Source organism: Haliaeetus albicilla, chromosome 25 (genome assembly GCF_947461875.1).
Source record: "Haliaeetus albicilla chromosome 25, bHalAlb1.1, whole genome shotgun sequence".
NCBI classification, from domain to species: Eukaryota; Metazoa; Chordata; class Aves; order Accipitriformes; family Accipitridae; genus Haliaeetus; species Haliaeetus albicilla.
In genome coordinates, this window is record NC_091507.1 from 121,504 (window position 1) to 144,408 (window position 22,905).

Consider the following 22,905-nt stretch of genomic DNA (forward strand, 5'->3'; position numbering starts at 1 on the left):
ATCTCCCAGTGTATAGTAAACACTGTACAGCTGTGATAATAAGGCTCCTCTGTACCCAGGGTTAGTGCTCCTCCCTTTTCTCTTTTCAGCTGAAATGCAGCACAAGGGAGGAAATAAATATCAGAGAAATACACTCTGAATACACTGAAAAAGTGTAAAATATCTTTGGGTTGGCTGGCCAGCTAACAGATTGGGGGATCTGTGCTTAAACTTAGAGAGGCAGGCTGATTTGCAACTCCAGCCTGCTTTTTGACTCCACTACCAGTCACGTCCAAAGCCACATGATCGGGTACAATGCAAAAAGAGTTCAGAACTGACCTTTCAGCAAAGGCTCGTCCACGCTGCCCGCTGTCTCATCCGCCCTGCCGTCATCAGAGGCACTTTTGGTTGGGATACCTGATGCGATATCATTTTCCTCCTTGCCACTTGCCACTTTGCTGAGTGAATTCACTGCTGCTATCTCTGCTTCATAGCCAATATTCCCAGGCACATGGTGGCTTACATCGGGTTGGTGCTTGAGCTGATCGCTGATGGCTGCTCCCTCGACCTGAGCTGGGCTTTCGCCCACAGGCCCAGCTTCCTGCTCCCCCTTGCTGCCTGCTGAGAGCTCTCGCTGAGCCTGCACTTGCTGAAGGCTGTGCTCTGTTTCTGCTCCCTGGCCGGCTTTCTTTGCTTCATCATCACCTGTGAGGACAGCCAAGCCCTTCTGAAACCCGTCCGTGGGGATGGCACACGTCTGATTCAGAGTGCTTTCTGGCAAGCGCTGAGCAGCTGGGTGCGTTTGGTCCTTCCCAGGTTTGATTTCAACCAGGCCCATGCTGGCTGAAGTTACAGCTTCTTGCTCACAGTTATTCTGCCCACTGAAAGAAGAGCTTTTCTCTAAAGGCAGCTTACTGGGGCCCACTTCTGCTGGGGAATCATCAATGTATGACATTATGGCCTCCTCTGTGGAATACTGGCGCGATACTGGTTTCTTAGCTAAGAGCGGCCTCATTTTGCCTGGAGAAATGTCAGTTGCCATCAAGGCAGTCTCCTGTATGCAGAGTAGGTCTGGAGTGCTGCCCTTCTGTTTCCCTCCTTCAGGCTTGTTGACTGCCCGGAGGTGGACAGACTTGAGAACAGAGGGCGTGATGGCAAGGGCGGAGGGAGGGCTGGGATGCAGGGCTTCCCCTGCTGTGCTCTGCTTGCTGTGGCTGAAGGCATGCAGCTGGTGCCTGTGAGCGAAGGGCTTGCTCAAGACGTTGTGAAGAGCACTTAGGTCGAGGTGAGTAGGAGGTATAATCGGAAGTTCGAGGTCTTTGCTCACCGAGGTGCTGCCGTCTTTCGAGAGCGGCTGCTGCAGTGACGATTTCCTCTCTGGTACTTTTGGCTTCCTCTTGCTTCCCCCTGGAGACAAAGGTCCTGAAAAGAAAGCGGTCGGAAAAGAAGAGGTGGGTGTCTCCGACTGGCTGGAGTACCCGCTGGAGGGCGAGGCTAACCCTGCCAGCTTCTCAGGGGAGGCCAGCTTAAACTCGTTATCAATGGAAGGGAGGGATGGGGTGGTAGCTCGTGACCCGGACTGGGATGTCTGGGATTCAGAGCTCTCTGGTGACTTGATGCACTCTATGACTGTAGTACCCGTAGCAGTGCTCGAATTGGACAAGGACCTGTAAGGATCACTGGATTTCAAGTCGTTCAGAAGCCAGAGGTCTGCATAGTGAGGTTGTTCAGCACCTTCATCTTTAAAGGAGGGAATATCGGCAGTGTCAAATGGAGTGTCCTTTAACTCGCCGTCGCTCTGGTTCGCCCAGGGGAGCTCCTGCTTGGCTGGCAGGTTGGGGCCTTCCATTCGGGAGGGTGTGTTTGAAAACTCAAGGGGCAGCTTCATCTCCCTGGCAGTGTGAGAGATGTGCTGCCCGCCACCGATCTTTGGTTCTTTCTTGTCAGGAAGATCAGTGCTGCCCTCTGATTTCCTCAAAGACGAGCTGCGTTTTGGTGGGGCTGGCTTTGCCTTTGGTTTCTTCAGTGAGATGCTCTGCCGTCCCTGTCTCCTGTGGCTCATGCACTCCTGCCAGGCACAGTCAGCCAGGCTGGAGGTCATGCTCCCAGTCTGGCCGCTCTCAGAGCCTGTGGCTGCATAGTTGCAAATATAGCTTTTATTACCCTTGAGACCGCAGTCAAAGTGCATGGAAGTATAGTATCCTTCTGTATCCACGGAAAAGTGTGAGCTAGTGTCTGCCTTGTCAGAGGGGGACTTTTCAAGGAAGCTGTCATAGGTGGCCATGCTGGTGAAGCTGGGGCATCCCAGGCTGTCGGCCTTTGGGCGCTCGGGGCTGAAGTCCTGGCGACAGGAGGCGTCATGGTGATGGTGCAGGTAGTTCCACTCGCTATCGCTCGTGTTGCTGTTGTTGGGGTCATCCAGTAAATCTGCCACAGTGGAGGTGAAGGAGCTCGCCCTGTGGCTCCTGACCTTATCGGCGTGGTCACCAAACTGCTCCGTGATGAAGACGCTGGAGTCCTCGTTGGCATTGGGAGCAGTGTTGAGTGACAGCTCAGAGTCACAGTGCGAAGAGCCTGTCAGTGGAGGAGAGGCGGCAGGAGGAATGGTTTCGGACGTCTGGGAGGGACACGTGGAGCTGCTCCCGCTCCAGTTGCCGCTGGAGGACTGGTGGTCATCTTTCTGGTCCATGTGGCTGCTGAGCAGGACTCCTGCCGTGGAGATAGAGTGAATGGGGCTCCCAAAGGTGTCCGAGTTGGACGAAATCTCGCAGCTGCCTGAATCAGCCATCCTTGACAGCCGTGATCTCCCCCTCTCGCCGATGCTGTGTTCGGGGCTGTGCAGGTGCTGAGGACAAGTTAAACCAATGGGCTGGTGCTCTTGTGAACCCTGCTTGCTCAAGACTTCCTTCCCCTTTTTCGGGATCCTCTCCTGGCCAGCTAGGAAGCACTCCGCTTTGTACCCTGCACTCTTGGCGGTGACATCCTGATGGCCCTCGCTGGCTCGGGCACCCTCGCGAGGAAGGCTCCGCGAGCGGATGCGGTTGCTTACAGCAGCAGCAAAGACGGCATCCCCGTTGTCTGCCAGCACCAAGATGTTGCCGGCGGAGTGGGAGAGGGAGGCAACGACGCTCTGCCCCCTCTGGGTGCGGATCCGCCGCCGGGAGGGAGCAGCTATCAGGATTTCTTCTGTCTGGCACTCCGAGTCCCGGGTCCCCGACCTCCTACTGCCAGAGCTGGAGAAGTCCGGGTTTGCATGCACAATCACATTGCGCTCTCTCGCCACCGGCGACTCGTCTGAATCTAGGACACATGGAAAGCCAGGTGAGTGGGAGACAGCTCCATGTTCCCTGGCGCGAGACAACCCATGACGCAACCCAAGAAGCATTATCTGCTGTATTCTTTCTTTTTTAATCTTGCTGAGCATTGGACCAAATTTAACTTTGCTATAAAGAGTATATAAGGCAGATCTCATCCCGGTGAGGTGGGGAAATTCTCCTAGTCCTGCAATGTGATCTCAGTTCTCCTATTTCTGCAATGTGATCTCACATGGAGCTGATCTTGCTGTGGTAAATATTAAGATAAATATTAAATTTTCAGGTTTTGTCACTCTATTTCAACTAGTTAAAGGCAGTTTTCAGGAGTGTCTGCTGGACAAAACACTCCGTGAGCTTCTAAAAATAATTCTATCTCGACTACGTGTCTGTACAGAATTTCCATAGTCTGCTTCTTTACTACCAAGAATATTTGCAAGGCAACAGGATCTTTCTTTCATAGGTTCTCTGGTTGCTTATTCCCTATGATAAACACATTCTTTCTGCTTCCCATCAAGTTTCACAGCAACAGACCGAGATACCAGAGCCATCTTCAGGTGCAGATGAGCATTAAGAAATAATGATCCTGTTAGTTTTGGGGTAACACCAATTTTACACTGGATTTGCCCTCAACAGAGTTGCTCCTAATTTACCTGGGACAAAAAGTGAGGCAATCTGCTCGATTTTGGGCAAATACCCTTGGTAATAAAGAACAAAAGGAAGGAATCGAGGACAAGCGTGATAAATAAAAGGAACGTTTAGCAAAGTTTCCCGTAAGGTACCAGCAGCTGTCTCTAAGGCGGATATCCAACTGCTCATCTGAGTGAGTTATCCGGCTGTTGTGACAGCTCATCATCACTTTGCTGAGCAACATCTGTCAGTTCTTTACCTTAAGCTCCCCTCACACAAGAAAAAACTTTCACTTAATCTAGTTACTTTTTATGCACATAACTATGGGTTCATAACAGAAATAAAATGGAAAAAAAAAGAACTGATTAACATTTACACAATAAGAGCTGAACACGTACATCTATATTACTTGGTAAGGCCCCCGGTCCATCAAGGCCCTATAGAGTAATATAGCTTTGCTTACTGTAGTAAATCAAAAAAACAAACCACGTCATTCCCAAACTCCACAAGCATTTATGCTTTCAATGTTTCATTTCTTTGGAAGGCTGGCTACCAGCTCATATCCCTGCAATTTAAGTTGGTTAGAAAGCTATCTACGGAAGATTTGTATTTATACTACACCTATTTCTTGTTGCACTCTTCTGGGGATGCCAGAGATGGTTTTCCTCCTCCTCAACTTTCGTCTCCGCTGTAGTACAGATTGTGAGTGAACAAGAGAGCAGCGTATACTAGCCTCTCTGTCAAAACCAACTCCTGCAACCCATAAATAGGTCTCATTAGCCTTTAGAAATAGTAAACAAATTTTCATGGCTGGAACACAGTGGAGGTATGTGAGCTTGGATTAAGCCTGTGAATAAACATAAGGGAGCCCTTATGTAGCTCTTATGTAAATTATATCACAGTATATCACAGTTTTACATCTAATTCCAGCTCCCCCTCAGCAGCCTGGTCTGCCAAAAATAACAGAAGGCATAAAAAAAGGAAAAGGGAAAGGGAAAGGGAAAGGGAAAGGAAGGAAAAGGAAGGAAAGGAAAAGGAAAAGGAAAAGGAAAAGGAAAAGGGAAGGGAAGGGAAGGGAAGGGAAGGGAAGGAAAAAAGGAAAAGAAAAAAGGAAAAGAAAAGAGAAAATAAAAAAATCGGGAAGGAGAACAGAGTTGAGAGCTCTCGGTAACAGGGCATCTTTCTTATAGTTCTTTATCCATCTGTCATAGGGACAATGACAGTAACTTGTCTGCAGAGAGTAATCTGTTCAGCTATAGCCTCACTTATGTTAAGCAACTAAGCATAAAAAAACAATTGAAGGTTATAACACCATATTGCAGTAGTTGGGTGCTTCTTAGGAGACCAATATGCCAAGGGAGCTAACATTTCAAAAAGGAAGGAGACATCTAAAATGGAGCCAAGTCCCCGTGCAAGTTTAGAGAGCATTCTTCATGACGATGACACATGGCCAAGGGTGACATAAATGGGCAGCTGCTATTTATTTGTGTACATCAGTAAGTGGCCTGATTTTCACAAGTGCTCAGCACATGCATGGGAGTCCACTCTGGGAATCAGGTCACACAGTCAATCAAGATCCTCAGTTTGGATTTAGGAGCCCAAGTTCATGGGCACATTTTTTTTATGACCACAGTCATACAGAATAGGTGAGAATTCCTCATTTTCTTTTATGTTTCCATGGCATTAGCCCAAGGAAGTGTCTTCCACTTTGTTTTTTTACACTGTGTTGTTAAACCAAAGTTAAAAGGAGGCCCACCAGAAGACCAGTGCCCATTTGCACTGGCTTTTTGCACAACTGTACACTTACGCTCTCTAAAGTTGACATGGGACAGGTCGGAAAAAATGTGCCAGGTCCATAAAAACACTAACATAAGGATCGCTGATACAGTGGTTTGTAATCTTAAGAAAAACGAACAGACTAAACCAAACCAAAGGAAAAAAAAAATCCTGATAAGAAGCTATATTTTAATAGCGTATAATTATAGAAAACATAATTATACACAGACATACACGTACATATTACACTACATAACAATGTAAAACATTAAAAAGTAACTTTCTTGTAAAAGTTCTTCTTGAAATCTACTACAGTGAAATAGAGGCTTCAGACAGATGTCCTGTAACCACCAATGCCCCTGGAATAAGCAGAGGAAGAACTTTCTTTAATATGGAACAAAAGTGCTGTAAACTCCAACAACAGTCATTTTCAAAAAAGTGAACATTTCTCAGGGTTGGGAGAAGCTTAAAAAATAAAAACAGAGAACTGAAAGCAAACTCTTTGAAATGAAAAATCAATCAATCAGCATCATGGCTGGTTTTCCAGCAACTGTGAGTTAGCAGAACATGCTCTGTGCGCCAGATGCATGGGGGTCATCTCTGAGAGGAAAGTGGAAGAGGGTATATCCTCCCCGTGACGCATACAAATTATTCCCATTAGTGCTAATGAGAATGATACACATAAACATCCACAAGATTACATACCATTCTTGATCTGTAAAACTGATCAGTGGAAATTTGGTTCCAATGTATGGCAGGTGGAGTCTAGGCAAAAATGGCTATTACTGGAAAAGTTAACATTGGTCCCAGACCTAACTCTCCTCTGAACTGCATTAGGTGACATTAGCCATGTTAGAAAGCCTACACCAGTTAGGGTCCTATACTGACTCTAGAAAGAGCATCATTTTAACACCAGCTTTACCTCATGGAAACATGCTACACTATCTATGACTTTCTGCAGGGATTTTTATCAGCAGTGCCCAACCTGCAACCTCAACCAGCCGGCTCCCAACCTCCAGCCCAGCAGGGTGTATGCAGGCAGCTCTGCCAGCCAGCCACCTTTCCTTCCGTGGGCCCCCAGATGACCAGAAGCACTGTGCCAGTGGCGGGGACACCTGCTCCTGGCTGCCACCTCCCTGGGCGGGCAGAGCTGGTGGCACTGTGCAGTGTCACCTCTGCTGCTGGGGTGGAGGGGAACCGGGATTGAGTTGCTGTCACCAGGAGGATTCATGCAGCTGATGGTGGAGCAGATGGGGACTTGTCATCATGACACTGCAGGACAGACGTGCTGCAAGCCCAAAAGCCCAGAGCCCCTCAGTTGGGGACTGAACCCCGCAGCCTGTCCTGCAGGAAGGTTGGGCACCACTGACCGACATGTGGAAGAGCAATGGGATGTGAGGGGCTCTGACCTCCCCCCCAACCCCTCAGTTACTAGGAAAATCTCTGGGGAATGAAGGCTAACTGAAAGCTCCCTGCTTTTTTCCTGATTGTTTATATTCAAGTCTATAACTGTGGAAGTCAGCCCACTTTATGCTCTTACATTAATCAAAACTTGGTGCGAAATATTATTGAGGAAAACTCAGATCAACTTTATGTTTACCATAGCCCTCTGGAAGGAGAGAAAGAGAAAAAGAGAAAGAGAAAAACAGCCTGATTTTTTTATCCTGGAAATAAGTAATCTATCACATTTAATAAGTGATATACCTGCTGCTTCTGTAAACAAATTCTCCTTCAAATAAAACTAGTCAAATGTATCCAAATGTTATAGGAATAAAAGAAAATGCCATTACTATACCTTCAGCATAGCTGCATGTAAAGAGATCTCAGAGCGATGGTTTGCATGCTACACAGTCATGCCTTGCATGTTTAAAGCACTGCAAATAGTAGCCTACATTCTCTAGTTTCTCTTCTCCTGCTACACATGATAATCATATGATTAATTTTGGTGGCTTTCTGTATTATTTCAGTCAGCTACATTCAAAAAGTTATTTGAGGTCTTTGTAAATACAGACTGTAGGTTATATACACAACAGAAGTACATTGTTTATATAGGGAACCAGTGTTATGTTACACTGTATAACAAGACTCTGAAAATATGGGCCAAATTAATCCTAGATGCAGCTTCAGTGACTCCAGCAGTCACGCATGAGGGATGAATTTAGCCCACTGTCTTCCAGAAACTAAATCCTCAAGCTAGGGTCTTTGCCCCCAGACTGCACAATCCCGTGACTTCAAATAAATTAAACAAAATAAGTACTTGACCTCCCTTGAACCATGCAATAAATACAAAAAGAAATAGAAGAGATTTGTACCAGTGACATTGATGGGGATAATGCAAGAAGAAATCACTTGGGCATCTTGTTTCATTTTCTCCTCTGGAGTTGGGAGAGGTAGTGCTTTACTCCAATTGGTTTGTTTATCCAGTGTAGAAGGGATATTATGTATTGGATTTTTCGGCCTCTGCCCTAACATGACATCTGTATCTTCGTCCTCTGGTGGATGGGACTGCAAATGAATACATTCAAAATCAGTGTCTCCCACTCAGGCACATGAGGCTAATTTTGAAACAAAGCAGACACACAGATCAGAAATCAATTACAGGGATGCAAGGAGGAATTGTTCTAGCTAAGTAAGACAGCACAAGCTATTCTCCAATGGAAAAATAACATCCTGCTAATAGGAGAAAAATACCTCAACATACTGGAATTCAGCATATTTACAGTGACATTTACAGGACATCTCCTCCATCAGAAGGGGCACGTTCTGCATTTGTGGGTAGCCGTTGCAAGGGTGCCCTCAATTACCATCAGCATTAGACACATGGGCCCTCATGTGCATCCGCAACCTTCTGAACACCGGAGTCCACTGACTGCTACCGAGGACTGGCCCATTTAACCACTCGAGGACAAGCATCAGAAGGCCCAAAGTTTAAGACCCCTCTGTACTTCAGAAAACCATTTGCATTTCATTTTTACAAACTCAGACCAAGAGCAGACTTAAGTTACAGCTACCCAGCAGCTATGCGTGGGAAGTGGCTGGCGTTAACAGTGCTGGGGTGGGGGGACAGTGGCCAAAGAGAAGAGTAGCCACCACCAGAAGAAATTTAAAAAGTTATTTAGAAACCATGCACATTTTTACAGCACGCTACAAGAAGCACTAGATACAGAAGATAAAGAAATGGAGAGAAAAGTAAACTGCATGGAAGAAACACAGATGGTTTGTTTTCTTTTGGAAGAAATAAAAAATCCCCCAACAACACCCTGTCTTGCAAAGCCACTCTAATTTCATCTAGTAAAATAGAAATAAATAAGCACGTTTTCATCTGGTTCTGGCTACCAACTCGGGTTTGGGGGTCTCTTTGTTTGCAAAAAAAAGTTTCTGTTTTGTTTGGAAGGGACACAGGGGAGAAACACTTACCTTTTTCTGCCTAATTTCCCTCTCTTTTTCCATTAATACATTCTTCTATAAGCTGTGACAACTCTTCGACCAGCCCAGCGTGTCCATCTGCCTCTTGGTTTTTAAAAATGAAGTGCAATCCCTTTCAGGCTGGCTTTCTCTTCAGTCCTGAATTCCCAGCTGCTTAACTATCAGCCTTCCCCCTCATGCCTGCCATTTACACTTTATTTGCCAGCTTAGTTTCGGTAGCAAACATGGTGAAGATAAAATATTGCTCTCCGGCTCTCTGGCAGGGCATTGAGCAGGCGGGTGTTGAACACTGCAGAATCACGTCCGGGCTGCCATTGTACTTCTGCCATTCCTCCGCCCAGGGTCCTCACAAATCCCGGGGAAATTAACCAACTCAGGCTTGCCAAACAGCATTTACGCCCTGGCCCCAAAAGCATTTAAGATCTTAACTCAGCAGCTACTATTTAAACTGTTGGAAGGCACTTACCTCACCAATGTCACCTGCAGCAGCACCCACAGACCCAAGACAACGCATGCTTCCTTCTCCTCCCACCCACAGAAAACCTCCTTTTCCCACGTAGGATTTCAGTCAAACATTGCAGCCTTCTTTCTGCCTGCAGCTTTTGTGCTGATCCCCGGCAGACATGAATAGCTCATATAAACTTCAAGCACAAAAGACTTTGTTTCCTAGGTAACTTCCCCCCCCCCCCCCCAAAGTTTGATGCATGCATCCAAAAAAAAAAAAACCCCTTGCACACATGCACAGCCACATGGACACACGGACAAGCACACACACAGACACACAGACACACACACGGAGGCTGCATTTGTTGCCGATTCCTCCCTTGGATGACAATGAAGTGCTGGACAAAGCGGGTGAAGTGACCCTGGCTGCCAGAGCCCCTCCTCTCCAAACAGTGGCATCACCAAATGGCCAGAAAATAAATACCTGCTGTCGTGCTGGCATTGCCTGAACAATTTCTTACCATTTAGGAAAAAAAGAAGAAAAGGGATAGTTTGGCAAAAACATTGCAAGAGAATGAAATGCAATTGCTAACACTATCCAGTCAGTCCCAGTTCAGGCCTTTTAAAGAAGGCAATAGGAGGAGGTGGCCTCGTGGCCACGAGCTCCTGAAACCCATCCAAGGTGAAGAATGAAAGTGGGGGGAAAAGAAAAAAGTCATTATTGTGTCTTACTGACATGAGAAAAACAGAAAAGGCTTCTTTGAGCACAGTAAAGTTAGCAAATGAAAAGCAAGCAAGAGGAAGGGTTAGGATCTGGAATGGAGAAGAGTGAGATAGGGCTGTTAGTTGAGGATTGCTTGTTTTTCCAGTACCTTTCTACTCCAGGGGGTGATGTGGCAACACTCAATTGGGGAGGGCGAACGGGTGCTGTTAAACTATAAATGTGAAATGTACAAAAAAAAAAAAAAAAAAAAAAAATTAAAAACATACACCAAACGTTTCTGGTAAAACCACATCATTTTTGTCTGGATAAATTAGTATCAGAGGCAAAATGAGTTGAGATTTCCACCCTGTTTCCTACTGATGGGTTTGTTCCCCATAACAGACTACTTCTCTACAAGATGCAGCTCAAGCAACTGTGCCCACAGAGTGGTTTGGACCCTTGTGAAGCCTGTGCTGATTTTGCTTACTCAGATTAGACAAAACTGCAGTGAAATTGGTTCAACTTCCTTGTACAGACATGCTTAAATTGTCCAAGAATGCCTTGTATTGATTTGGTAACTCAAACTGTGTACTGCCTGGAGCTGAAGCAGTGCAAGGTATGTATCCAATTACATTATAAATTATCTATTTCATGATATAAGGGAAATTTTTTGCATGAGGTATTTAAGCAATGGATATAAATAATGCTGGTCCTGAGGGTGATTTATCAAATACATTGCTTGCTAAAGTTTTCTGATGTTACCATTACATCTCTAAGGTTGTGATCATCGTGTCAGGGTGACAACAGCCAATTGGCTTTTTGCCACTTTTTATAATGCTTGAAAGGACAAACAGCAATGCCCACAATGTCTTGGGTGTCGCTGAATCCCTACAACTCCAAAATCCTCTTCTGGCAGAAACTCTGGTTTGTTTGTTGCAATGCCCTGTTTTCAAAACCAAGGAGTGAAGGATGACTTCTTTTGAAATAGGAAATAAAACAAAAAATAAAGAAAGCGATAAAGAAAACGGGTCTGTTGATCACACTGGAAAGCTCTAGCATGTGTTTCTTGGTGGGGGTTATTATGTCCCCCTTCATTAGTTAGCAGACCTGCCAAATAATCCTATGAACGTTCTTCCTCCCAATCATTATTAACACCATGATGGATGAACCACAAACCTCAGTCTGAAAGACTTTGCATTAAATGGTCTTCTCAAAAAAAAGCTGTGGTAAGTCTCAAAAGGCATAATTCTCCGTCTTGTCCTACTCTCTTCCTAGATGTGCAACACCTCCTGCTTTGCCCTGGTCCCATGTGCAGGACTAAAACCATGGGAAGCCTCCAAATGAACTGCCCATAAGCCTTACAGAAGAGCGGGGGGGGGTAAATCAAAAGAGGACTGTTCCCAGTTAACTTTTCCAGCAGGTTCGTTTCTACCCAGGTCAGTGCAAAACCAGTTCTCCCAAGCTGGGAAAAGTCCTTATCACAGGAGAAACACCTCTGTTCATGCAACAAAGTCTGTGGAGATACTGAATACATCAACCAGTTCAGTCTACTCTTCAGATACCCAAGGACGATTTCACCCTTAGTCCTCTGGCCAAGTTTCCAATCACCTGCTCTGAGCAGATTGGCTGCAGTTAACAGAATCAGGATTTGAACTGAAATTCAACTTCCCCATGGAAGATGTCAGAGGATTTCTAGGGAGGGTCGAGATGGGGAGACAAATGCTACTGAGGTCACGAGAGTTCAGGATATGAAAATCTTTGCAATGTCCCACAAAGGCCTATGATGGTCCTAGTCAGTGCGCAAGGAGAAGAGGATGGGAGGGACCTCCCACCCTGAGCTCTGAGCACAGCTACATGCACAAGCCATTCAGGGGCAAACCTCCCTGGGAGAAACAGCGGGACCTCAGCTTTGGCCTCAAGCAAGGTCTGGCTACCCATCTGTCAGCACAGGGCTTTCCTACCTCCCCCACGTGCTGCTCTGCATGATGCCTCCGAGAAAACACCTGCCTGGTTACGTGTACCCACAGCCATTGTCTGATGTGCCGAAGTCTCAGGTCCCTGTTTAAGCATGGCAGGACAAAGTTCCTAGGTAGGTTCCTACCATGAGGAGGCAGGACAAAAATGGAGGCAAAAGGACTGGCAAAATTTCAGCTCCTGCTGTCACAGTGGTGCTCCTGAGAAAGCTGGTGGCACTGCTACCTTGCCAAGGGGTCCCGAGGTCACCAACTGCCTGTTCCTGCGCAGTGCCTGCTGCTGGGCAGCTGAAGCATGCTGGGGTATAGCAGCAGCCTCAACATTTCGACACCTCCACGCTGGGTGAGAGAGCGAGCTGCCACTCTTCAAATGTTTTCATTCACTCAGAAGACCAGAATATCTCTAAATGTCCTGAGTAAACACATAATTAAGCAAGAAATTATTATTATATACCCAAGGCTGTTCTGGTCTGATGGGCAAATCTGCAGTTAGGCAGTTTTCAAAGTGAATTTCTTTTGTGTGGGTGTGCTTGGCAAACAGCAATGGTGATAATCAATCTGTTAAATACAAAGCCAGAACACTTTAAATAGGCATTTTTCTTTAATGGGCTAAGATTGCTTTGAAACCAAACTGGTGTGTAATTGCTTGAATAGGGATTTATTCTGCAGTCACTGACAAATGCGAGCATCTTTATTTTCTGAGCTATCCCATCAACTTCAGTTGCAGAGGTGCCATTGTGCTCGTGAAAATGCTTTGCCGTAAAAATCTTAGTTGTATATGCACGTGATCTGATTTCTCAGTGCTCTGCATCTCTTTGATGTGAAAGTCTTTGGTTTCTGTGCACTACAGCAAAAAAGTCAGATGTCCAAGTCTGAACTAGTCAACTCTATAGTGCCCTATAGAGAAAGAGGACATGGCATTGCTGCAGGGCAATTCAGCTCACCTTCCGTCAGCACCTAACTCAGGCCAAGACGAAGCGACCCTGAACACTCTCCCCACTGATTTTAGGAAGAGCCTAGCATTACTTGCAGGTACCTAAGTCAGGACAGGAGTCACCCTTTCAGTGAATAAAAATCTTAAACACCATCAGTGCAATGACAAAGGAGCAATTTAGCAGTCGACAGCCTTGCCAGCCTGGCAACTTATGGGCCTGCCCCATTTATTGTCCCAGAGCTGGGATCCAGAGGAGGAAATGAATGGGCCAGTGACAGGACAAAAACGCCACTTAAGCCCTTCTTCTGTTTTCCAGCCCTCAAAGCTTTGAGATACCACTGTTGTTCAGGATCTTCATGATATAAGGGAAGCCTGGTGCAAGAAGCAACATTTGCGTTAAATCATGTACCTAGCCTGCCTTACCTACAGTGATAGCATTACTGGAGATACTGGGATTTCAAAGTTAGTGCACAGGGCATATTGAACACAGTGCAATAGCAAGGGGAAAAATAAACCAAAGAATAAAGAACTAATTTTTCTTCAGGTAATTAAAGATGTCTTCAGAATGCTAAAGCCTAATCAAGAGCATTTATCCTCAACATGTTTGTCAAATTTAGACATGGCCAAGTTGATTCCTTCCCCCTCGGCTCTGTTTGACCATGTAGGCAAGGTGTTACCTCACAGGAAATCTCGGTGGCTGAGTCACAACCCCCAGCAGCACAGGGCCGGTGCTGGCAGTGCCGACACAGCCTTGTCAAGGGCAGGAGGCGGCTAGCAGCACAGTGCTATTCTCCAGAGGATTATTTTTGACTCCTGCCACCTAAAAGTTGCAGCTAACAAAAAGCATAAGGGATCAATATTATTTCTGACTTCAGGCTTCTATAGCACCATGTGGGGGAAATTTTCTTCATAGGATGACCTTATGAATAAAGTGGGTGACATTCACCTGAGCAGAGTATCAGCATGTAGCTTCAGCATCTGCAAGCTTCATATATGGTCCATTTCCAGCAGTGAACAGAACATACATACAGGATGCTTTCACCCTACGTGAGCACAGAAATACTATGTACTTATTAACAGTACATCCTGAGTTCTTGTTTGAAAGCAATCTTTTGCATACTGGAAAGGTAACATAGAATAAGTGTGAACTAGTGTTCAATCTCACGTTCACATGAGTTGAGTACTGACTCCTTCTGTGGCCCTGGGTGAAACCTCCCTGTCTCCCTGTAAAAAGGAGAGCCTCCTGCTTCATTAACTCACAGGAGTTAAGGAAAATTCTATTGTTTTACATGTTGGAAAAATTAAAGGTCTGGTAAAAGAAGAAGAAATACTAATAAAAGGTTAGCAGCTTTCCAGTGTTTTCAGAGCACAGTTGACTACTTAATTAGAAATTAACATTTGTACCTATACAGCAGCTTTCTTACACAGTCAACTGATGCTGAAGAGAAGGTAATGGGAATATTTCTGACCATGCTACTTCTGCTGCAAAATACAACCCTGCTTACCTGCCTGCTCCCAACGTTTATATTTCCATATGTTTCATTCTGAAGTTTTTGTATTATCTGCTTGTGGGTGTTTTCTTTTCTTTTGGAGCATCACAAATGCGATCTGCTAAAGTACTGACAATACTTTAACAATTAATGTACTGCTCCAATGTTTTGACAAGGTAAAGACAAAAATAAGACATATTTCCTGACAGAAGTCATACCACACATGGCATTCCAGCAGACAAAGGTACAAAATAATCATCCCACAATACAGGGCAGTAGGTATTAGGCTCATTGCACAAATACTGCTATACAAGTTCGTTCTGACAAATAATGCCAGGTAGGTTTTATTTCCAACAGCTACAGGCAGGATTTGCACACAAAAAGTGCATAGCCCAACTCATGCCCGGCCCTTAACTCAGTTATTTTTTACTGCGGCTTCGTATGGCTTCAGCACAAAACTGTGTGAAAGGTAGTACATTCAGTTGTGCTTCCCTTTGCTGTACAAAGCATCCTAAAGCAGACCATAGGGAATATTTTTTAAATGTCAGGGAGATGGAATAAAATTACCTGATGCATTATTTTCTCTTCACGTTTCCTCTAGCTGAGGTCTCGGGGAGAGGCACAGCCTGGCTGGAAAACAACCTCCTGCTTCTTGTCCCTTAGATTTCTGCTCAAATTTTATGAACAAACTGACACCAAACTTTGTGCAATTGTGAATATGAATTTGGAAATATTGAGTTCTTTGCTCCATCTCCCTTGTTTTATTATAATAGCTGTGCCATGAGGGGTTTGAGAAAGTGTAGTCCCATGACATTCTGAACTTGAACACTGAGATTTCAGAGCCTGGCCAGATGGACTTGGGGAAAGCAGGGAAGGAAAAAATGCAGAGAAAATGAAAGAGAAGGCTGAAATGCAGTTGGAATGACACAGCATCTTCACAGTCAGTGACTGGCCTCAGCAGTGCTACAGCCAGGGTTGCCATGGGAACACGTGCAAGGAATATTTCCCTCATTTTAGCAAGTCCATAACTTTCTCGTACTCTCCTCAGGTTTGTTTTTTGTTTTTTTCTCTTCAGTGGTAAAAATGCCTGAATGAACAATACTTATGAACGTGTTTGGTTGTATAGTTCTTCTGTGTAGAGAGAGACTAAGTACGCTAGATAGAATTTTTCAGCTTTAAAAGTGAATGACTGGGATGGACAGGAAAGTAAAATCATGTCTGCAAAACCAGGAGGGGCATGGAGAAAGGGAATGAGGAAGCAATGCTTACTGTATCTCACAGCCTAAGAACAAGAAGGGATGCAATGAAATTATGAGGCATCAGGTTTGAAACAAACAAAAGATACATTTTCATACAGATTGTTAAAGTCATTATCGCAGGATGCTGTTGAGGCCAAAGGTGTAAATTTGCTAGAAAATGGAATAAACAAGTCTCAAAAGCAACACAGATGGGTTCCTTGGTGGCTATTATTCTGTGTTTAGTTGCTGGCTCAGGAGCTCTGTACCAATTTCTCTATGAAACTGGAAGGATAAATCATGGGACAATAAATGGCATAAACCATGCCCTGTTCTTATACCCTTTCCTGAAGGATCCCCTTCTGGCCTCTGGGCTAAGTGGACCTTTCATCAGACAAATGAGGGCAGTTCCTCTAACAAAAGTAGACTATAAAGCTAACTCCAAACTTGTCTTGCCTAGGACACAAAAGATCCTATATCATTTCTAGTTCTTTACTTCTTCTCATGACAAAATGACCTTGTGATGGAACAGTCCAAAATGTCCCTCCAGGCACATTTACACTGGCATTAGTTGCTTTGGACTTGAATTCATTTGGTCTTTCTTGGAATTTGTGGGATTTTGGCATCTTCCTTCCTGTAAAGATAATCATGCTTAAAAATGAATCTTCATCTGTTGTGGCTGATTTTCTCTAGCTTTACTGTACAATATGCAAGACCTTCGGAAAAGCTCATAGCCACCTAATTGGTAGCTATAAAAACAGCAGCCAAAAGGTATAAATATAGAAGCCTTGGCTGACCTGTTTTGCAGTACCTTTCAGTAGTGATAGCTCTCACAGGTCTCACAGTGGTAATCTGAACATTTCTCAAAACCAAGCCACTTATTTCAGTACCTTAATGCATTCATTTAACGTGGATGGTCAGTTTGGAAAAGTCAGATCCTGTAACTTTTAAAAATTTCCCAGCTTCTCATTGATCCCTTTCCTAATTTAAAAGAAACAATCCCTTTTCTAATTCATAAGTAACACAGAAAGGGGCTTTTATTGTTGTTTAGTATTGCTTTCACCATCACCTTTCCAATGCATCAGAAAAGTGGAATACAGAATAGACTGCTATGCCATGAATAAAAATTCTTGTGGGATTTAACATCTTTAGTTCATTGACGAATAGATGATACAATCAACTGGAATCAGATATCAAACATTACCAACAGTCCCTGAAGCAGATACGCATTTGCAGATGTCAAAAAGCTTATGCTAAAAAGGGCAAGCTAGCCAATAACAGCATTCTCAACTTTCTCCTGTAATGATATCATTAAGTCATGAAGGCTGGCACAATATCAATTAGCTATTCATTGTTGCAGTGTCTTGTAAAAATCTCTGATTAACCTTCTGCCAGACACAGCATTCATGTGCAGCTTCATGTTCTCTCAGAAATGGGTCAAGGCACTTTGAAGTACTCTGGCCTTGTCGTATTTGCAATTACCAAAGCAGAACATTACCAGATGCCTTGAAATCAATAGGGTGACAACCTCCAAGCAGCTCTTGCTTGCTGTTCCTTAGGGGAACACTGAATCTGGTCAGCTTCCAAAAAAAGGCCCAATATGGGTGGGCACAAAGCTTAATATTTTCCCTCTTGAAAAGAAAAAGTTGGACTTGCTGATAAAGCCAAGACATCTGCATTCAGCATGACTTAATTTTGCCAACTAATACAGGACTCGGAGGGTTGCTCACTATTTATTATTATTTTGTGTTCCACAGATGGAAGTAATGTCTAAAGAGCACTGGTTGTTTTCCAAACACAGCAAAGATTCAGGCCTTTCACCACCACTGAGTATGCAATTTCAAAAGACATGCCTTGTTCCCCATCTGATACTAACTAAGAGATATTTATGTTCAATATACTGTCCAAACTATTGTCTGTAACTAGTTCTGAACCATAATGTGGGGGTCACCTCTCCTTTACCTTTCAGTGACCCTACAACAGTGCTAGCTTTGATGATGACTTACAAAGAAGAAACAGGTAAGCCTGTTTTTCCTTTCCGTCTTCCAACTCTTTTCTATGCTGTCCCTTAACATCAGGATATCTTCAGTTGAATCATAAGGCCTGCAAACGTAACCAGTTCAAAGCCTGCAGTGATGGTGATGCTTTCCTCAAAATTATCCAGATAAGCAGCCAAAAAGCCAGAATAGTCAAACTAATCAAAACTTCATCATGCATTTCATGCTTTCAAATGAGAAACAAAACTCTTCCTATGGACTGGCTAGCTGCTGATGTTTTGTTCCCTGGACATGTGCTTTACATTGTGACTCCTTTCCCATTATAGTATTTCCATATGGTTAATATAAAGAATTAGGATGAATGTACTTGGATTTTTAAGCTAAGTGAGTGACGATTCAGTAGCTACAGACTCACAATGTGCTCACGGGTATAACATCTCTGTATATGCCAATGTCCCTGTACCTGCAGATGCAGGACAGATCTATCTCTACACTGAGGCTTGGCATTAGACATATGCATCACTTAAAAGTCAAATCCAGGTCTGACCTGTGGAGTTTAAACTGGTCTGAGGAATGCAATGGCTCTCAGCACAGGGCAGAATATAGCTACTATGGCACTTTCACAGGTCAAACACCCAGAGCCACAAAGGTAGCAAAGTCCTGCTGAAACCAGTGGGAATTATGGACCCAGTCAGAGTTAAACTTGTGGATCTGGTGCATTTCCTTTAACCATGATAAATACCATATTGTCAACACTAATTTGATTTCAAATTAGTGCAGCAGTGACAAGTCAGCAGAGACATACAGGACCAGATCTTCAGCTGGAGTTCCTGTTTGTCTGGCTGCAAGGACATGCGTGAGACACAAAGCATCTGAAAAAACTGCATGGAGGTGGATACTGCAGAACAGGTCCATTGCCCATACATACATGGAACGTGTAGTTCCTTGTAGCTGGAGAAGTGCTGTTGAGCCTAACTGCACACGTGAGTCTCAAGCCAGCACTCAAAGCCCTTGAGTTCTTGGCTCCTGGCAATGCTAACGCAAGGGCTGAAATTATGGCACTTTCTGAAATTACAGGATGGTCCTGGAAGTACTACCTAAAGCACAAGTGGAGAATGTGAAGGGCTGTGGAGGAGTATGTGAATGAGCGCATATGAGTGCTGTCAATCGGCAAAAAAATAAGAGGTTTCTCAATGGAAACATCCACCCTGGGGCTGGCTGCTGGAAGCTGCGACCTGAGTTATGCTGCTGACAGTCTTTAAGGTCAGCTGTGTCATACCTGCTTAGGCTTGGGTTGGGGGGAGCTTGTGAAGTGCTGTCACACTCAGGTCCCACAATGCTGATAACGTGTTTGTGTGTGATAGCTGTAGTGAAAGACTTACTGGTAGCAAGTGCCGGTCCTTTATCGCTTGCCTCTTTTGACTGCAGATTGCAGGGAAGGGAGGAAAGGGAGGAGCCACCACAGTGATGGGGCCTTGGACTTTTTGCTCTCTGTTATCACCTCGGTTTCGATGTTCTGTTTTGGATGAGAAAGGAGACGTGAGGCTTTCAGAGTGTTAAAAATGTATAAATATCTCTATTAACAGCACAACAGACACACGAACAGGATGTGGACTGCAAAGATGAAGGTCCTCCTCTTCTCCACTGACAGCTAACTATGATCCCTGTTGCAACTGAAGAGGACAAGCAGTTACCAGACATCCAAGGCCCTGGAAGAGCAATGCTCATACAACACAACCCAGCGTGTGCACTGAAGCTGAATTCTCCTCAGATGGGCTTTATACCCTTTATGTCAAGTGACAAAGGAATTACCTTCTTAGGCGCTTGGGACCCGAGTCCTGATTCCCAATGGGAATCTGCAGCTCCTGTTGCCTTGAAACATTGAGCTGCAGCAATGACTGCACTCTACCCATTTAAAATACACCCCTCTGAGGAGAATGAAGGAAACACAGCCCCAGGTAGGATTTCCTTCCCCAGCTGCATGGCAGTGCCAAGTCCTGAGCATTGGCTTGACATCATGAAGGTTGCTGCAGTGGAGCTCTGTGTCCCAGCATGGAGGAGATCATCCTGGAAAAGTCAAGATCTCTCCACCCCAGGCCCAGAGGAGTCTTCCTTCACCATGGGCTCACAATATTCAGTCCTCTTTCAGCATCAGTCCCAAGCCTCTGAAACCTTCCAAGTGAATGGGAGAACGCTCAAGGACTCCCCATCTCTAAATTTAGGTGACAGTCAGATAGCTAGTGTTTGCATGGAGTGCTGCTGGAAGGGGACGATGGATTCACCTGACACACGTAGATACAGTCCAGCCAACAATGTTTGCTGCTAGCATAGCTGTTTTCTGATCTAATGTTTGGTTTTAATTACTCCTCGTTAAATAGATAAAGAGATGATGAAATTCTGATAGAAGAAACAGGTGAGACACAATAAACATGTTTAGGGTAAATTTCCAGTTATAATTTCAAGCTAGTATATGCAGTTATTAGGAAAATAAAATAAAACCGCACATGCCAAGCTGCCTGCTGAACCTGCACAGCTGCCGTTAAACGCAGAGGATGGGAAGTTGCCAAAACAGAGATTTGTAACTTTAAAAAGATGAGGCATTTTCTGACAGCTGCCTTCCTGAGCTGCTGTCAGGATTTCTCCTGCCCACAAGATGGCAGGCAGAGATCAGCCTGGTCCTGGGACAATTGCAAAGCAGAGCTGCTAAGAGCAGAAAAGCCAACTTCTCTACTCCAACACTACTGTGATTGCAATTCGTTTGAATCACTTTTTGCAGTGCTATGAAGACATACTGCACCCTCAGTGTGTTCTTGAGCTAAAATCTGTAGAGAGGTTCAAATGTGGTAATTAATTGGAACATTTTATCCAGCTAACAAGATGCTCTGCAGATCTGAGTAATCAATTATTATTATAACCTGATAACAATAATAAATGAGCAAGGCAATGGTAGCTGTTGGTGCAAAACAATTGGAACACAGGAGGCTGCTGCTGAACATTTTAAGGGTGACCTGCATGGATTTTCTCCTTCCCTATGGCATAGAAGAAAGACGGGCTTGTTTGCCTACTTTTACGTGCTTCCCAGTAAGAATTTTCCCTCGGTTAGGTTCCCAGTGAAAACTGACCTTTCCCCATCTTTTGCCTTCCCTGTAGCGTGCTGTTGTAGGACCATCCAGATATTTGCACCCAGGAAATTTCCTTTATGGCAGGGATCCAGGAGCCTGGTTATGACCTTGATTTCTCCCACTTCCTCCCTGTGTAATGTGATTCAGTTTTGAAGCTACAGGTCTCCAGTTTGTTAGGCGATGTCAGGAGGTGTTCCCTGGCCTGGAAAGGGGACACCTGCCCGACCCTGCCAAGCTGTCTGGGGTATCACCTGGCTTTCAGCTGCCACCCTTGAAGGATGCAGGTCTCCTCCAGTATCGTGCTTGGAAACCCCATGCAGACAGCTCAGTTTCTGTGGCGACTGTAATACCACTGGGCTCCAGTTTCAGCCCTCGGGAAGCTAAATCTTATCTGTTGTGGAGCTGAGGCATTGTTTAACGTCTGTTTAGTGGAGGGAGACAAGATGGCCTTGCTGAAACACTCAGTGCCTCCATCCTTTTGGGGTCACTGCATGGATTTGCTCACACAATTCAGACATACCCACTTTAATAGAAAAACATATAAACAAAAAATGTAAAAAAGGAAAAGTAAAAAGTCCTTTTCAGCTCTACTCTAGTAATCATAAACAAGCCGAAGGGGGCACAAGCTTTTCTACTGCTAGAATTTCTTCAGCTTTATTTCTTACCCTAAGTACCTAAGTCCTAGTGGAGACCATTGCCCACAGCCCTGTGCCTGTGCCTGAGCACCCTGCTGCTGCTGGGAGGGGACCGTGGAGAGGTGTCATGTGTGTGGAAATGGAGCCAGAGCGTGTGCAAGCACCTACCTCTGTGCAAGGCTCGCAGGTGCTGCTTGGCGTGGTGGTGCAGCTCCTCCACGCAAGGTGGTCTGGTGGAGGGGAGGAAGATGTTTCTTTGCTGATTCCAAGGTGCTCGGTAATAGACACTCAGTTTGCTCTCTGCATCCAGGTTGGAGACAGCTGTAGGATAAAACCAGAGTGCAAGGTAAGACTCCTAGCCTCTCTTACATCAACCTAGCTGAAAAGCAATGGCTTTCGCTTGGAACAGCAGCGCCAAGAACGAGCACTGGGGGTGTTACAGCACCCCTCCTCCCACTGAATAACAGTGATCATTATCTTCTCTGTGTTTCCATACCACGTTATACCACTTAGCATTTAGACAATGCCCTTTTGCCAGATCGCAAATGGCTCTATGGAGGCAAGTAGGTGCAATAATACTATATCGGTGTTAAATATATGGACTAAAGGGATAATAATTTTATAGATAGCAAAACGAAAACGCAAAGAAGCTAACACAACCTTCCCACAGTGACATTTTGAACAAGGGCAGAGGGAGCAATGGGTCTTCCATTTACCCATTCTCCTGCAAATATGCTCCTTCACTACATCATGCTACTCACAACTAATTTCTGACACAGGTTGCTAGCTCATTGCCTTCTAGCACGTAACAACTGAGATTAACTGCCCGCCCTGCTGAGTGACTTCAACTGTCACTTATCAAAAGAGGTTCTCTCAATAGACAGGGACTTCTGAGGGACAGGAACACTTCAGTTCCTCTACAGAGAAATCCCAGAAGTCTCTGAAGTTACATGCACCAACTCCACTAGAGGTTTGTGAGAATTTCTCAGGAGCGCTGGGACTCTGGGAGGATGTGCCCAACCTCAGTGTACGCAGTAGCTAGCTTTCCAAGGGCCAAAGCAGGAGAGGAGGGCTATGGGGGATGCCAGCACTCTGCCCCGGCTGGCCACACAGAGCAGGCTTTTCCCACCTGTGCTTAGCAGCCCATGTAATGCAGCAGAGCACTTGGCACGTCTTCAGCTATAGCACTAGGCTGGCTCCTTCTTTTGCAGGCATCGATACAAACAGTCTCTCCAGTCATTTCCTCTTGT

The 22,905-nt window shown here is 45.0% G+C and overlaps 1 protein-coding gene across 3 annotated transcripts in view; it reads right to left on the minus strand.

Moving 5' to 3' along the window:
• Window positions 1-22,905, minus strand: part of NHS (NHS actin remodeling regulator) — a 268,450-nt gene that overhangs the window by 5,195 nt on the left and 240,350 nt on the right. Inside the window, exons 2-7 of one of the 3 annotated variants that reach the window (XM_069770294.1) lie at window positions 21,824-21,976; window positions 19,281-19,414; window positions 10,439-10,501; window positions 8,009-8,201; window positions 4,542-4,673; window positions 319-3,279 (exon numbers count right to left, since the gene is read on the minus strand). In XM_069770294.1, the coding sequence (XP_069626395.1) occupies window positions 319-3,279; window positions 4,542-4,673; window positions 8,009-8,201; window positions 10,439-10,501; window positions 19,281-19,414; window positions 21,824-21,976 (3,636 nt within the window). The remainder of the gene's footprint in view (window positions 1-318; window positions 3,280-4,541; window positions 4,674-8,008; window positions 8,202-10,438; window positions 10,502-19,280; window positions 19,415-21,823; window positions 21,977-22,905) is intronic. The other 2 variants (XM_069770295.1, XM_069770296.1) reach the window with 2 other exon arrangements.